The sequence below is a fragment of the Scyliorhinus canicula genome, chromosome 7 (genome assembly GCF_902713615.1).
Source record: "Scyliorhinus canicula chromosome 7, sScyCan1.1, whole genome shotgun sequence".
Classification (NCBI taxonomy): domain Eukaryota; kingdom Metazoa; phylum Chordata; class Chondrichthyes; order Carcharhiniformes; family Scyliorhinidae; genus Scyliorhinus; species Scyliorhinus canicula.
This window is the reverse complement of record NC_052152.1, coordinates 131,490,671-131,507,105: the sequence shown is the minus strand read 5'-3', so window position 1 is coordinate 131,507,105 and position 16,435 is coordinate 131,490,671. Positions and strand designations below refer to the sequence as shown.

Here is a 16,435-nt window from a genome sequence, read left to right as displayed (position 1 = left end):
TAGACTGGTATTGGTGTTGCAATGTTCCTGTTACTGTTCTAGAGTGACCGTGAGTGTTGGAGTGTTCCTGTTACTGTGCTAGAAAGGCAGTGGGCCGTGGAGTGTTCCTGTGCAGCTCCAGTGTGGCGGTGGGCATTGGAGTGTTCCTGTTCCTGGTTCCTCTTACATTTTAAGGAGGACGGCACGGTGGCAATTCCATCCTCGGGTGACTGTGTGAATTCTCCCCGTGTCTGCGTGGGTTCCCTCCGGGTGCTCCATTTCCTCCCACAATCCAAAAATGTGCAGGGTAAGTGGATTAGCCATGATAAGTTGCCCCTTGGTGTCCCAGGATGTGTAGGTTATGTTATGGGGATATGGGAATAGGAGCAGTGGGTGGGGAGTGGGCCTAGATAGGATGATCTTTCAGAGGGTCGATGCACACCCGATGGGCAGAATGGTCTCTTTCTGCAATGTAGGGATTCTATGATTCTATAATACCCAGAGGAACATTTCAGGCTGTGTAATCAAACAACTATTTATTCAGTTTCAGACACTTTCCCTACTTGCTGCTGGAACTTACCTTACTAATCCAATGTTCCAGAGAACATTCTCCCAAACTGTGCCTGTCAAAAGAAGACAAATTGTCTGCCAATCAGTAATTTTACAAGTTTCCTTTGCTCATTTTCCCATAAAACCTGACCATAAAGCATGACAGTTTCAAATCTCTGATTAGGAATCCTGATTATATTAACATTTCATAACTATGTCTTTTACATTTACCCCATCCTGTCCTCTTCCTACTTCTCCTTCCTGGGTCCCTTGGCGGGGACAGGAACGTGGAGGCCAGCGGGAAAACACACCCGATTCTCTGGCCCCAGCCTCTTTAATTATACAACCGTGGGTTTTGTGGTGTATTCCATGGTGGGCCAGGCCTGTTGGTGAATAGTCTAGTGCTCTATCTGGGCGCCATGTTGAAAATGTGCCTAACATCACTGACCCACTATTGAAGAAAGAAAGGTGAACCTCCTGAAAGGATCAACTCCAGGAACATTCTGAGGCTGGACAATAGACTCCCTCTGGGACACCGAATCTGGAAGTCAAGCAGCAGATGCTGCCTCCACCCACTTGCAGTTGCAGATCCAGGATGCGGCGTCCATCCGGAATCCCGGAGGCAGCCCCAGGCATTGTCCAGGAGAGTGCCGATATCTGGACGCCACTTTGTTCCAGAAGTGTTTCACACCGGCGTGCTCTCCCGCTGGCGTCCCGCAGAATTGGGAGTGGGTGGTCGGACCTTCACCTGGAGCCCGTTAACGGGTTGCAAATGAGTTTCACGTCAGCCTCCAGCTGGTTTGCCGTCCCACCATGGTGGGCGCCATCGGACAATCTTATGGTAAATTCACACCGGCTTAAAACTGATTTTGGGGCCTCCTGGCAAATTCCCCCCCCCCCCCCCCCCCAACCATTGAACCCGCTGGCAGGGATTAGGACAATGAAACCCAGTATTCAGGTTGTAATCAGGAGGGAAAGCATGGTAGCACACGTGGCTAGCACAGTGGCTTCACAACGCCAGGGTCCCAGGTTCGCTTCCCTGCTGGGTCACTGTCTGTGCGGAGTCTGCACGTTCTCCCCGTGTCTGCGTGGGTTTCCTCGGGGTGCTCCGGTTTCCTCCCACAGTCCAAAGGCATGCAGATTAGGTGGATTGGCCATGATAAATTGTCCTTAGTGTCCAAAAAGGTTAGGAAGGTTTAGTAGGTTATGGGGATAGGGTGGAAGTGAGGAATTAATTGGGTCGGTGCAGACCCAATGGGCCGAATAGCCTCCTTCTGCACTGCACGTATGTTCTATGCAAGAGGAGCATAAACAAAGGTAGTTCCACCAAATGGGGAGAGAGAGAATGTGCATTTTACCAAGAGTTTATTCAGCTCGTCAGGCCCCACAGTGTTTACAGTAGACAAAGTCAATGTTGATGTTTAGTCGATGTTACCAATAAGAGCCCTTTCTATCTTGATGAGCAAGGGCAATGGCATTAAAAATCGATCACTGAGAGAAATTGCCCAACCCAGTGTCACTGCAACACTGTGACTGCCCAGCCCAGAGTCACTGCAACACTGTGACTGCCCAACCCAGTGTCACTGCAACACTGTCTCTGCCCAACCCAGAGTCACGGGAACACTGTCAAAGCCCAACCCAGAGTCACTGCAACACTGTCACTGCCCAACCCAGAGTCACGACAACACTGTCACTGCCCAACCCAGAGTCACTGCAACACTGTGACTGCCCAACCCAGAGTCACTGCAACACTGTGACTGCCCAACCCAGAGTCACTGCAACACTGTGACTGCCCAACCCAGTGTCACTGCAACACTGTCTCTGCCCAACCCAGAGTCACGGGAACACTGTCACTGCCCAACCCAGAGTCACTGCAACACTGTCACTGCCCAACCCAGAGTCACGACAACACTGTCACTGCCCAACCCAGAGTCACTGCAACACTGTGACTGCCCAACCCAGAGTCACTGCAACACTGTGACTGCCCAACCCAGAGTCACTGCAACACTGTGACTGCCCAACCCAGTGTCACTGCAACACTGTCTCTGCCCAACCCAGAGTCACGGGAACACTGTCACTGCCCAACCCAGAGTCACTGCAACACTGTCACTGCCCAACCCAGAGTCACGACAACACTGTCACTGCCCAACCCAGAGTCACTGCAACACTGTGACTGCCCAACCCAGAGTCACTGCAACACTGTGACTGCCCAACCCAGTGTCACTGCAACACTGTCTCTGCCCAACCCAGAGTCACTGCAACACTGTGGCTGCCCAACCCAGAGTCACTGCAACACTGTGACTGTCCAACCCAGTGTCACTGCAACACTGTGACTGCCCAACCCAGAGTCACTGCAACACTGTGACTGTCCAACCCAGTGTCACTGTAACACTGTCACTGCCCAACTCAGAGTCACTGCAACACTGTGACTGCCCAACCCAGAGTCACTGCAACACTGTGACTGCCCAACTCAGAGTCACTGCAACACTGTTACTGCCCAACCCAGAGTCACTGCCCAACCCAGAGTCACTGCAACACTGTGACTGCCCAACCCAGAGTCACTGCAACACTGTGACTGCCCAACCCAGTGTCACTGCAACACTGTCTCTGCCCAACCCAGAGTCACTGCAACACTGTGGCTGCCCAACCCAGTGTCACTGCAACACTGTGACTGTCCAACCCAGTGTCACTGTAACACTGTCACTGCCCAACTCAGAGTCACTGCAACACTGTTACTGCCCAACCCAGAGTCACTGCCCAACCCAGAGTCACTGCAACACTGTGACTGCCCAACCCAGTGTCACTGCAACACTGTGACTGTCCAACCCAGTGTCACTGTAACACTGTCACTGCCCAACTCAGAGTCACTGCAACACTGTTACTGCCCAACCCAGAGTCACTGCCCAACCCAGAGTCACTGCAACACTGTGACTGCCCAACCCAGAGTCACTGCAACACTGTGACTGCCCAACCCAGTGTCACTGCCCAACCCAGAGTCACTGCAACACTGTGACTGCCCAATCCAGAGTCACTGCAACACTGTCTCTGCCCAACCCAGAGTCACGGCAACATTGTGACTGCCCAACCCAGAGTCACAGCAACACTGTCACTGCCCAACCCTGAGTCACTGCAACACTGTGACTGTCCAATCCAGAGTCACTGCAACACTGTGACTGCCCAACTCAGAGTCATGACAACACTGTCACTGCCCAACCCATTGTCACTGCAACATTGTGACTGCCCAACCCAGAGTCACTGCAACACTGTCACTGCCCAACCCAGTGTCACTGCAACACTGTCACTGCCCAACCCAGAGTCACTGCAACACTGTGACTGCCCAACCCAGAGTCACTGCAACACTGTGACTGCCCAACCCAGTGTCACTGCAACACTGTCACTGCCGAATCCAGAGTCACTGCAACACTGTGACTGCCCAACCCAGAGTCACGGCAACACTGTGACTGCCCAACCCAGAGTCACTGCAACACTGTGACTGCCCAACCCAGTGTCACTGCAACACTGTCACTGCCCAATCCAGAGTCACTGCAACACTGTGACTGCCCAACCCAGAGTCACTGCAACACTGTGACTGCCCAACCCAGAGTCACTGCAACACTGTGACTGTCCAACCCAGTGTCACTGCAACACTGTGACTGCCCAATCCAGAGTCACTGCAACACTGTGACTGTCCAACCCAGTGTCACTGCAACACTGTCACTGCCCAACCCTGAGTCACTGCAACACTGTGACTGCCCAATCCAGAGTCACTGCAACACTATGACTGCCCAACCCAGTGTCACTGCAACACTGTGACTGCCCAACTCAGAGTCACTGCAACACTGTGACCGCTTTACCCAGAGCCACTGCAACACTGTAACCGCTTTACCCAGAGTCACTGCAACACTTTTACTGCCCAACCCAGTGTCACTGCCCAACCCAGAGTCACTGCAACACTGTAACCGCTTTACCCAGAGCCACTGCAACACTGTAACCGCTTTACCCAGAGTCACTGCAACACTGTGACTGCCCAACCCAGTGTCACTGCAACACTGTCACTGCCTAACTCAGAGTCACTGCAACACTGTGATTGCCCAACCCAGTGTCACTGCAACACTGTCACTGCCCAACTCAGAGTCACTGCAACACTGTGACTGCCCAACCCAGTGTCACTGCAACACTGTCACTGCCCAACTCAGAGTCACTGCAACACTGTGACTGCCCAACCCAGTGTCACTGCCCAACCCAGAGTCACTGCAACACTTTCACTGCCCAACCCAGAGTCACTGCAACACTGTAACCGCTTTACCCAGAGTCACTGCAACACTTTCACTGCCCAACCCAGAGTCACTGCAACACTGTAACCGCTTCACCCAGAGCCACTGCAACACTGTAACCACTTTACCCAGAGCCACTGCAACACTGTAACCGCTTTACCCAGAGTCACTGCAACACTGTCACTGCCCAACCCAGTGTCACTGCCCAACCCAGTGTCACTGCAACACTGTGACTGCCCAATCCAGAGTCACTGCAACACTGTGACTGCCCAACCCAGAGTCACTGCAACACTGTGACTGCCCAACCCAGAGTCACTGCAACACTGTGACTGCCCAACCCAGAGTCACTGCAACACTGTGACTGCCCAACCCAGCGTCACTGCAACACTGTGACTGCCCAACCCAGAGTCACTGCAACACTGTGACTGTCCAACCCAGTGTCACTGCCCAACCCAGAGTCACTGCAACACTGTGACTGCCCAACCCAGTGTCACTGCAACACTGTCACTGCCCAACTCAGAGTCACTGCAACACTGTGACTGCCCAACCCAGTGTCACTGCCCAACCCAGTGTCACTGTAACACTGTGACTGCCCAATCCAGAGTCACTGCAACACTGTGACTGCCCAACCCAGAGTCACTGCAACACTGTGACTTTCCAACCCAGTGTCACTGCCCAACCCAGAGTCACTGCAACACTGTGACTGCCCAACCGAGTCACTGCAACACTGTGACTGCCCAACCCAGAGTCACTGCAACACTGTGACTGCCCAACCCAGTGTCACTGCCCAACCCAGTGTCACTGCAACACTGTCACTGCCCAACTCAGAGTCACTGCAACACTGTGACTGCCCAACCCAGAGTCACTGCAACACTGTGACTGCCCAACCCAGCGTCACTGCAACACTGTGACTGCCCAACCCAGTGTCACTGCCCAACCCAGTGTCACTGCAACACTGTGACTGCCCAATCCAGAGTCACTGCAACACTGTGACTGCCCAACCCAGAGTCACTGCAACACTGTGACTGCCCAACCCAGCGTCACTGCAACACTGTGAATGCCCAACCCAGAGTCACTGCAACACTGTGACTGCCCAACCCAGAGTCACTGCAACACTGTGACTGTCCAACCCAGTGTCACTGCCCAACCCAGAGTCACGGCAACACTGTGACTGCCCAACCGAGTCACTGCAACACTGTGACTGCCCAACCCAGAGTCACTGCAACACTGTGACTGCCCAACCCAGAGTCACTGCAACACTGTGACTGCCCAACCCAGAGTCACTGCAACACTGTGACTGCCCAATCCAGAGTCACTGCAACACTGTGACTGCCCAACCCAGAGTCACTGTAACACTGTGACTGCCCAACCCAGTGTCACTGCCCAACCCAGAGTCACTGTAACACTGTGACTGCCCAACCGAGTCACTGCAACACTGTGACTGCCCAACCCAGAGTCACTGCAACACTGTTACTGCCCAACCCAGAGTCACTGCAACACTGTTACTGCCCAACCCAGAGTCACTGCAACACTGTGACTGCCCAATCCAGAGTCACTGCAACACTGTGACTGCCCAACCCAGAGTCACTGCCCAACCCAGAGTCACTGTAACACTGTGACTGCCCAACCCAGTGTCACTGCCCAACCCAGAGTCACTGTAACACTGTGACTGCCCAACCCAGAGTCACTGCAACACTGTGACTGCCCAACCCAGTGTCACTGCCCAACCCAGTGTCACTGCAACACTGTCACTGCCCAACTCAGAGTCACTGCAACACTGTAACCGCTTTACCCAGAGCCACTGCAACACTATAACCGCTTTACCCAGAGTCACTGCAACACTGTAACCGCTTTACCCAGAGTCACTGCAACACTATGATGGGATATATACTAAATGGAAACATTTTCTCCAACAATTCCAGTGTTCCACATGGAGGGATCAAAGATACAAAAATAAAAGTTTAATAAAATAAAAAGGATGGAAGGATGAACATTAACATCCAGAGATTTGTTTCTCTCAGTATTTAGTGATTGATACAGAAACTACATTAACGTTAAAGCTGAGATCTGATTGATGGCGAAGGAATAATGGACAAGGAAGTGGTGCTGAAGAAGATTCTATCTATTCATTCATTGAAGTGTAAATGCTGATCAATCTGGATAGTCTGCATTGTAACTCCTCTGCATTTCAACCTGTTGCACTGTATCAGTATATGCCTCTTAATATGTCTCACCATTGTTCGGTATGTAGTAGAATATCACTTGAGATCCCATCTGCAGGAACAGGAAGATGAAGCTGATGAAAGACAGGAGTTTGAGTAGACGCCCAGTGTGCCCTGAAAGAGAATGAACAGGAAGTGAGGAGTCTCTGTCTGGGGAAGCAAAGCAGGCCAGTACTGACCTACATTTACATAACACCTTTCACAACCAGAGGATGCCTGAAAGTGACAACAAAGTCAACTGAAATACAGCCGCTGTTTGTAATGTAGCCAATGCAGTAGGTAATGAGTGAGCAACAGGCTCCCACAATAGTCAGGAGACGAACCAGCAGATTTTTTTTTTGCTTTGAGCGATGTTAGATAAGAGATAAATATTAGCCAGGGCACCAGTGAGCAGTCCTCGGCATCTCCATGGAGCAGTGCCATGGAGTCCTTTACGTGTACCAGAGGGATGTTGGAGTTTGATTTCATGTCTCACCCAAACGGCAGCACCGCTCACAGGGCAGCTCGCCTTCAGTGGTGTTCTGAAGTTCCAGCCAGGGTTATGTACTCAAATACGGGGAGTGGGATGTGAGCCTTCTGACTCAGGAACAGACCGAGAAAACATTCTGCGACAATGGCACTTGGAATTGCCTTTAGGAAAGTGAATGCTTAAAATATTCCATTCCCACTTCTGGTGGCGGCCGTGAAGGAATAAGTCGCACATTTGGTGGCTCCCACTCGGGTTGGACTTTTGGACCTTTTCCCCCAATTTGTTACCGGACCCGATTTGAAAAATCGATGACAGAGGCAATTGGGTACTGGATTCCCACATCAGTGCATGGAGAGGAGGTCTAGAAGTGCTGGTAAAGGCAGTAACAGATGGACAGAGAAGGTTTGGGCTGAAGCTGCAGCGGGAGACAGCATGGTGGATGACCGGACCTCTGGTTTGTCGACCCAGCGGTCAACGGAGCAGCTGATGCAATTTATCCAGGAGGGCTTCACCAAGCAGAAGCGGGATTGCTTGGACCTGATTAAAGAGTCAATTGCACGGCTGGAGCTTAGATTGGATGCCCAAGATCGGGCGATCCAGAAAGTAGAGAAGGCGCTGGCTGACCAGGAGGAATATCAAACTGCAATGGAGTTGGAGGTGGGGATGCTGAGAGACCAACAGAAAGGCTCCAGGAGAAGGTGGAGGACCTAGGGAATAGGTCCCGCCGGCAGAGCCCGAGAATCGTTGGGCTTTCGGAGGGGTCCGAAGGAGCGGACACAGGGGTATACATAGTGGGCATGTTGAAGAAGCTGCTGGGGATGGGGCATTCTCCTGACCCTGGGGGACAGACAGGGCTCACAGAGCATTCGCGAGGAAGCCGCGAATGGGACCACCCCCCCCCCCCCCCCCCCCGAGGGCAATGGTGGTGAGATTCCACAGGTATTTGGATAAGGGACATATTTTACAGTGGGCCAAGCAGACATGGAGCTGCAAATGGGAGAACAATATCCTGCGGATCTATCAGGATCTGAGGGCAGAGGTGGCCAGGAGAAGAGCGGGTTTTAACCAGATCAGGTCGACCTTTTTTCAGAAAAAGGTGAAGTTCGGACTGCTATATTCGGACTGTTCGTTCGGACTGTCACTGCTTCACATATGAGGAGCAACATTTTTATTTTGTGTCACCTGAGGAAGTGCTGGACTTCGCGAAAAGGAAAGGACTGGTGGCAGACTGAGAACTTTTTAATTTTATTTTAATAAGTTTAGAGGACCCAATTAATTTTTTCCAATTAAGGGGCAATTTAGCGTGGCCATCTTTTAGGTTGAGGGAGCGAAACCCACGCAAACACGGGGAGAATGTGCAAACTCCACATGGACAGTGACCCAGAGCCGGGATCAAATCTGGGACCTCGGCGCCGTGAGGCAGCAGGGCTAACCCACTGCGCCACCGTGCTGCCTGAGAACTTTTGAACTTTGCTGCAACGTTCATGTTTATTTCTCATCTTTTAGTTTTGTGGACGCTATTTGTAATGCCTTCTGTATTAATTTGGGGCCAGTTGCAGAGCTGAGTGAGTTAAAGTTTACGTTTGCACTGTTGAGGGATGGAGGTGTGTTTGTTCAGATGCTGGATCTCTTGCTTGATCTTTTCCTTGTTTCGCGTTTTTTTTTCTGCCGGGCAGTTGTGTTGGGATTGTTTGTCATTTGACCATGTGTGTATGAGCGGGGGCGGGGGGAAGGTGGGGAGAGAACAATAGGTGGGAGAATGTCTGGCGCTAGGGGTGGGGGCCACCAAGCTCGCTGCCGGGCTAGCTCACGGAAGCATAGTGGAGGGTGAGCAGATGTTAGCCTTATCAAAGGGGTTGATTTACATTGTGCTGTTACCGGGGGGGGGGGGGGGGGGGGGGGGGGGGTTAAAATGTTCTGCTGATGAGGGAAGGACTGTGCTGAGGGACAGGGAGGAGGTCGGGGCGGAGGATGCCTGGGGGCGAACGGTGGAGGCGCGGGGCGTAGGCTGGAGACTGGCCCAAGAAAGATGATGGCTGATCGGCGAAGGGGAGGCCCCCAACTAGGCTGATCACCTGGAATGTACGAGGGCTAAATGGGCCGGTCAATAGGGCATGCGTGTTCGCGCATTTGAGAGAGGAGGACTGAAGGCGGACGTGGTAATGCTGCAGGAGACGCACCTTAGAGTAGCTGACCAGATTAGATTAAGAAAAGTTGGGTCGGACAGGTTTTTTACTCGGGACTGGACTTGAAGACTAGAGGGGTCGAGATCGTGATCAATAAGCGGCTGATATTTGAGGCAGGAAGAATAGTTTCGGACGTGGGAGGCCGGTGCATTATGGTCAGTGGGAAATTGGAGGGGGTACAGGTGGTCCTGGTAAATGTGTATAAGCCAAATTGGGACGATGTGGAGTTTATAAAGGAGAATGCTGGGGAAGATACTGGACCTGGATTCGTTGATCATGGGAGGGGACTTCAACACAGTTATTGACCCTGGCTTGGACCGGTCAAGCTCAAAAACCGGCAGGGTGCCAGCAATGGCAAAGGAACTAAAAGGGTTCATGGTGCAGATGGGGCAGGGGTGGATCAATGGAGATTTGGGCAGCTGAGGGTGAAGGGGTTCTCCTTCTACTCACACGTGCATAAAGTGTACTCCCGGATTGATTTCTTTATTCTGAGCATGGCCTTACTGACAGGGGTGGTGGACACGGGGTACTCGGCGATCACAATCGCAGACCATTCCCCGCACTGGGCTGACCTACAGGTTAGTAAAGACAGTAACCAGTGCCCGCACTGGAGGTTAGACATGGGAACTCCTAGCATGGGTCTCCCCGGGGCCGGATGGGTACCCAGTGGAGTTTGATAAAGGTTCTCTGGGATATTGGGGCTGGTGTTGATGAGGATCTTCAATGAGGCAAGGGGAGAGAGGGGGTGCTGCCCCTGACGATGTCACAGGCCACGATTTCGCTGATCCTGAAGCAGGACAAGAACCGGAGCTGTGTGGGTCCTACAGGCCGATATCCTTGTTTAATGTGGATGCCAAAGTGCCGGCCAAAATTTTGTCCTCTCGGATTGAGGATTTTACCCAGGACGTTATTAGGGATGACCAGACGGGGTTTGTTCAGGGAAGGCAGTTGGTGGCCATTGTAAGAAGGCTATTAAACATGGTCATGATGCCCCCGGAAGGTAGGGAGGTGGAGGTAATGGTCGCAATGGACGCAGATAAGGCTTTTGATCGAGTAGAATGGGATGGTACTGTGACGGCCTCGGATTTTGGACGGGGCTTTGTTGACTGGGTCAGGTTGCTGCATCAGGCTCCTGTGGTGAGCGTATTGACGTATAGGATAACATCGGACTACTGTAGGCTTCATCGGGGGACAAGACAGGGATGCCCCCTCTCCCCACTGTTGTTCGCATTAGCCATAGAGCCACTGGCAATTGCACTGAGGAGTCTCAAGAGGTTGGAAGGGGCTGATCTGGGGGGGAGGGGGGGGGGGGTGGAGCACAGAGTCTCACTTTACGCAGACGACCTGCTCCTGTATTGTATCGGACCCGCAGAGGGATGGAAGAAATCATGAGGATTGTGGGGGAATTTGGCCGGTTTTTCGGGGTATAAACTAAATATGGGGAAAAGTGAGATGTTGCGATCCAGGCGAGGGGACAGGAGAGGCGATTGGGGGAGCTGCCGTTAGATTAGTAGGGGGAAGCTTTAGGTACCTAGGCATCCACGTGGTGCGGGAATGGGACCTGCTGCATAAATTAAATCTGGCCCGGCTAGTCAACCAAATGAAGGACGATTTTCGCAGGAGGGACGCGTTCCCGTTGTCACTGTCTGGGAGGGTGCAGACGGTGAAGATGACGGCCCTCCCGAGATTCCTGTTTGTGTTCCAGTGTCTCCCCATCTTTATCCCGCAGCCCTTTTTTAAACGGGTCAACAAAGTGATCACTGGCTTTGTTTGTTTTGTTAAGGAGGGGGATGCTTGAGCGGAGCCGGGGATGAGTGGCGGGCTGGTGCTGCCAAACTTTAGTAACTACTATTGGGGGGCGAATATAGCCATGATTAGGAAGTGGGTGGTGGGGGGGAGGGTCGGCATGGGAGCGTATGGAGGCAGCCTCATGCAAGGGCACCAGCTTAGGGGCACTGATAATGGCGCCTCTGCTGTTCCTGCCAGCACGGTACTCCACCAGCCCCGTGGTGATGGCGGGTCCTGAGAATCTGGGCGCAATGGAGGAATCTTGTGGGAGCAGAGGGAGCATCGGTTTGCTCTACAATCTGTAATAATCACCGGTTTTGCCCCAGGAAGGATGGACGGGGGTTTCGGAGATGGCAGAGAGCAGGGACGGAGAGGGGGACTTAACAAGAAATGCCGAAGTCGTAGAGAAGTGGATGGATCGTTGCAGAGACCTTCTTGTTCAAAGAGACTGTCAATTGAGAGGATTTCAGTTGAAGGAAGAAGAACGGGGAAAAAAAATGGACTATATTATTATACCTCTCTCTGTGCATGTGTTGCTTTTTGAAACGAAAAAGTATATTTACTGTGTGCATTTCTTAAAGGATAGTTAAAGGTGAAAATGAAACCATCTTGAAGTTGATGGTTTATTTGTTTTCTTGGGGGGAGGTGTCATGTGAGAGAACCTTTAAGAATTGGGTGTTTATAAATGGGTATGTATATAAATATCTGTAGTGAGAGTACCTTTAACGATTGGGTGTTTACTACTGCAGTGATGTCAGAGAGTGGGAGGAGCTGGGCTGTCTGTCAGCTTTTTACTTTCGTTTTTGAGCAGGCTGCAGGGTATGTTTTAGTTTCGTTTTCAGTGTTGGAGCTGGAGCCAGACCAAGCAGGTGAACTGTTGTTCTCTTTGCCATCAAAAGACTATCTCTTGATCATTTGGTGAATTCAGAATTATAAATGTTTTCAATAGTAACTTTAACCTGCTGTGCTTCTGATAAAGGTTTTGTTTTTAAGTCCTATTGATGTTAAAAAGGAAAGCTTAAAGGTTTACTTAGTGTTGGGGGGTTGTATTTGAATTAATGGTTGCTGAGATGTTCACTGTATGTTTTAAAAAGGTTAACTTGAGTTCATAGAATAAACATTGTTTTGCTCTTTAAAAATACTTTTCCATTTCTGCTGTACCCACAGCTGTAGAGTGGGCCGTGTGCTCCCCATACCACAATCTAGTAAAAGTTGTGGGTCAGGTGAGCTCCATGATACACTTTGGGGTTCTCTAAACCCTGGCCCATAACACTAGAAGTGACAAACGCAGGGACTTATGCTCTGAAGACAGCAGGAATATGTTCAAGGTTTTGTACCTGTTTTGAATTACCTGGAGGCATAGATAACCTATAGTTTCCCATTGGCATTGCCTCGGCCAATCAGACTTGACTTGCCAACAAATCAGCATCCCTTTTTCCTGTAGTATAAATTGTTGCAATTGTTTGAAATTTGATATTCTTGCATTGTTTCTGATGAGTGTCAGATGAAAAACGTTGGCAAGTCTGTCTTTTTGCAGTAATATTTAAGTTCCAAGTGACTGTTTCCATGTACAGTATTACCTTCTCTCGCGTTTTAAAATACTACCTGATACTGCTGGAAACACAATTCACCTCAAACCAATTTTTGTGAAATGGATTAAAGATCAATTAATTTGATCATCACATGGTAAATTCTTTAATGCTCAGTATCTGGAAACAAGCTCTCTTTCGCACAATTAACAATGTATTTCCACAGAGGTTTTAAACTTTTTACCGAGCAAATCTGACTGGGTGAAGCCCCAGAAAATCCCACTCAGCCAGTGAGCCCTTCAATGGATAATTATTGAATAAAAGCTAAATATTCCTTGGATGCACGGGGATCATCTATTTTATGTTAAACTGGATTGAATGTCAGGTAATCCAGCAGAGGGCAACAGAGCGGAGCCACTGATTGGCTTGTTGAGGGGAAAATGTGCATCAGTGCATTTGCGGTCACTGTATCCAGAAGGTGTACCTGAGCAAGAAACCCTCCATGTTCAAGTGAAGGCAAGCATCCAGCAGAGGGCAGAAGAGAGGAGCCGCTGATTGGCTGTTGCGGGGGAAAATTTGCATCAGTGCATGCGGTCACTGTACCCAGAAGTTGGTTGTGGAAGAGCTGTTGTCAAGCGACAGTTAAACCCCAAACACTCTCAGTGTTTCCCTCCCTACCTCCTCCTCTAACCAAAAAAAAACAATCACTGTAAGGATCCCAGCCGAGGTAAAGATCAAGAGGGAGACTCGAGGGCAGGTAGAAGTAGAAAGAAGTTGAACGTGACATCACAGTCAGCAGGAAAGTGATTGGTGGTGACTGGTAAGTAGTTTTTCTTTTCCCTGAGGTGTGTTGATAAGGTAAGGTTTTTCTATTTCTTTTTTTTATCATGCGATTGGTAACAATTTTCCTTTTTTTTCCTTTTTAATTTATCTATTATTTGATATTATAGTTGGGACTAAATTAAGTTTAAGATTAAAAATGGTAGGAGTATCTCGACCCATGTTATGCTCCTCTTGCTCAATGTGGGAGCTCAGGGACGTGGCTGATGTCCCTGGCTCCTTCCACGAGCGGGAAGTGAGGCCAGCTGCAGTTCTTGTTAGACCGCATGATGGCTCTGGAGCTGCGGATAGACTCACTTTGGAGCATCGGCGATGCTGAGGAGGTCGTGGATAGAACGTTTAGCGAATTGGTCACACCGCAGATTAGGATTGCTGAGGGAGAAAGGGAATGGGTGACCAAAAGGCAGAGAAAGAGCAGGAGGGCAGTGCAGGTGTCCCCTGCGGTCATATCCCTCCAAAACAGGTATACCGTTTTGGATACTGTTGGGGGAGATGGCTCACCAGGGGAAGGCAGTAGTAGCCAGGCTCATGGCACCGTGGCTGGTTCTGGTGTACAGAAGGGCGGGAAAAAAAGAGTGGAAGGGCTATAGTCATAGGGGATTCAATTGTAAGGGGAGTAGACAGGCGGTTCTGTGGTCGAAAACAAGACTCCGAATGGTATGTTGCCTCCCGGGTGCACGTGTCAGGGATGTCTCAGATCGGCCTGCAGAACATTCTGAAGGGGGAGGATGAACAGCCAGTTATCATGGTGCATATAGGCACCAACGATATAGGTAAAAAACGGGATGAGGTCCTACAAGCAGAATTTAGGGGGTTAGGAGGAGCCAAGTTATAAAGTCGGACCTCAGAGGGTAGTAATCTCAGGATTGCTACCAGTACCACTTTCAGAGTAGAAATGAAAGAATAGGCAGGATGAATGCATGGCTTCAGAGATGGTGCAGGAGGGAGTGGTTCAGATTTTTAGGACATTGGGACCGGTTCTGGGGGAGGTGGGATTACTACAAATTGGACGGTCTCCACCTGGGCCGGACTGGAACCAATGTCCTTGGGGGTACTTTTGCTAACGCTGTTGGGGAGGGTTTAAACTAATGTGGCACGGGGATGGGAACCAAATGAGGAGGTTAAGGACAGTCCGGATGTCGTAACTAAAGCCTGTAAGGAACTAGATCATGAAGTCAGCGTGACTAAGGGGAAGAGTAGGTAGGGAGCAGATGATGATCGCAAAGGGACCGGTGGTCTGAGGTGCATTTGCTTTAATGCAAGAAGTGTAGTAGGTAAGGCAGATGAACTTATGGCTTGGATTAGTACTGGGAGTATGATGTTATTGCTATTACTGAGACTTGGTTGAGGGAAGGGCATGATTGGCAACAAATATCCCAGGATATCGATACTTCAGGAGGGATAGAGAGGGAGGTAAAAGGGGTGGAGGAGTTGCATACTGGTCAGAGAGGATATCACAGCTGTGCTGAAGGAGGGCAATATGGAGGCGATATGGGCAGAGCTCAGAAATAGGAAGGGTGCAGTAACAATGTTGGGGCTGTACTACAGACCTCCCAACAGCTAGCGTGAGATAGAGGGTACAAATATGTAAATAGATTATGGAAAGATGTAGGAGCAACAGGGTGGTGGTGATAGGAGATTTTAATTTTCCCAACATTGACTGGGATACACCTAGTGTCAGAGGTCTAGATGGAGCAGAATTTGTAAGGAGCATCCAGGAGGGTTTTCTAGAGCGTACGTAAATAGTCCAACTCGGGAAGGGGCCATCCTGGACCTGGTGTTGGGGAATGAGGCCCGGTCAGGTGGTTGGAGTTTCAGTTCGATGATTACTTTTGGAATAGTGATCACAATTCTGTAAGTTTTAGAATATTCATGGACAAAGTCGAGAGTGGTCCTTAAAGGAAGGAGTGCTTAAATTGGGGCAAGGCAAACTATACCAAAATTCGGCAGGAGCTCGGGGAATGTGGATTGGGAGCAGCTGTTTGAAGGTAAATCACATTTGATATGTGGGAGGCTTTAAGAGAGGTTGATTAGAATGCAGGACAGACATGTCCCTTTGAAAATAGGGATTAGAAATGGACAAGAGTAGGAACCATGGTAATAGGTGGAATTGTGAGACTAGCTAAAAGGAAGCATACATAAGGTCTAGGCGACTGAGACAGGACTGAAGCTTTGGAAGATATCGGGAATGTAGACCAATCCTGAAACGAGGAATCAAGAGGGCTAAAAGGGGTCATGAAATATCTTTAGCAAACAGGGTTAAGGAAAATCCCAAAGCCTTTATTCATGTCAGTGTCTATATGTGCGATCTTCTGGGAGATCCTCTCCACTTTGAGCCGGCAGTTTGCGGTTGTGATGGTAGTCATGATGTGGAGATGCCGGCGTTGGCCAGGTTACTGAGGGAAGTGAGAGAGGAAATAGCTGGGGCCTTAACAGATATCTTTGCAGCATCCTTGAACATGGGTGAGGTCCCGGAGGACTGGAGAATTGTTAATGTTGTCCCCTGCTTAAGAAGGGTAGCAGGGATAATTCAGATAATTATAGACCCGGTGAGCCTGAGTCAGTGGTAGGGAAGCTGCTTGAGAAGATACTGAGGGAT

General features: G+C 50.3%; 1 protein-coding gene across 1 annotated transcript in view; it reads right to left on the bottom strand.

Annotated features, from left to right (window-relative positions):
- The window catches only part of LOC119969135 (piezo-type mechanosensitive ion channel component 2-like), a 290,064-nt gene that overhangs the window by 218,541 nt on the left and 55,088 nt on the right, over positions 1 to 16,435 (bottom strand). The window contains exons 2-3 of the mRNA XM_038802351.1: positions 7,037 to 7,138; positions 560 to 602 (exon numbers count right to left, since the gene is read on the bottom strand). Coding sequence (XP_038658279.1) covers positions 560 to 602; positions 7,037 to 7,138 — 145 coding nt within the window. The remainder of the gene's footprint in view (positions 1 to 559; positions 603 to 7,036; positions 7,139 to 16,435) is intronic.